The sequence below is a fragment of the Myotis davidii genome, unplaced genomic scaffold, assembly GCF_000327345.1.
Source record: "Myotis davidii unplaced genomic scaffold, ASM32734v1 scaffold663, whole genome shotgun sequence".
Taxonomy (NCBI): domain Eukaryota; kingdom Metazoa; phylum Chordata; class Mammalia; order Chiroptera; family Vespertilionidae; genus Myotis; species Myotis davidii.
Window position 1 is genome coordinate 1034326 of NW_006295816.1, and position 205 is coordinate 1034530.

The 205-nt window shown below is 73.2% G+C and overlaps 1 protein-coding gene across 1 annotated transcript in view; it reads right to left on the reverse strand.

The window, feature by feature from the left end:
• The window catches only part of LOC102762753 (cytochrome b-c1 complex subunit 1, mitochondrial), a 23693-nt gene that overhangs the window by 756 nt on the left and 22732 nt on the right, over window positions 1-205 (reverse strand). Inside the window, exon 9 of the mRNA XM_015568267.1 lies at window positions 165-203. Within this exon, the coding sequence (XP_015423753.1) occupies window positions 165-203 (39 nt within the window). The remainder of the gene's footprint in view (window positions 1-164; window positions 204-205) is intronic.

The following is a 205-nucleotide window of genomic DNA, read 5'->3' on the forward strand; positions in this document are numbered from 1 at the left end:
TTCGGCGCGGACCTCGGCGCTGCCCCCGGCCCCAAAGGGGAGGGCAGCAGGGCTCGTCCACCCCACAGCCAGGCCTCCGCCTGCCCCTTCCCTCCAGATACGCCAGCCCCGCTGCCCATGGACGAGTCAGCCAGGTCCACACTCCAGACCCGCCCCGGCCGTACCGCAATCCTGCTTTCCCACTCGGCCAGGGGGATGCGGCGGC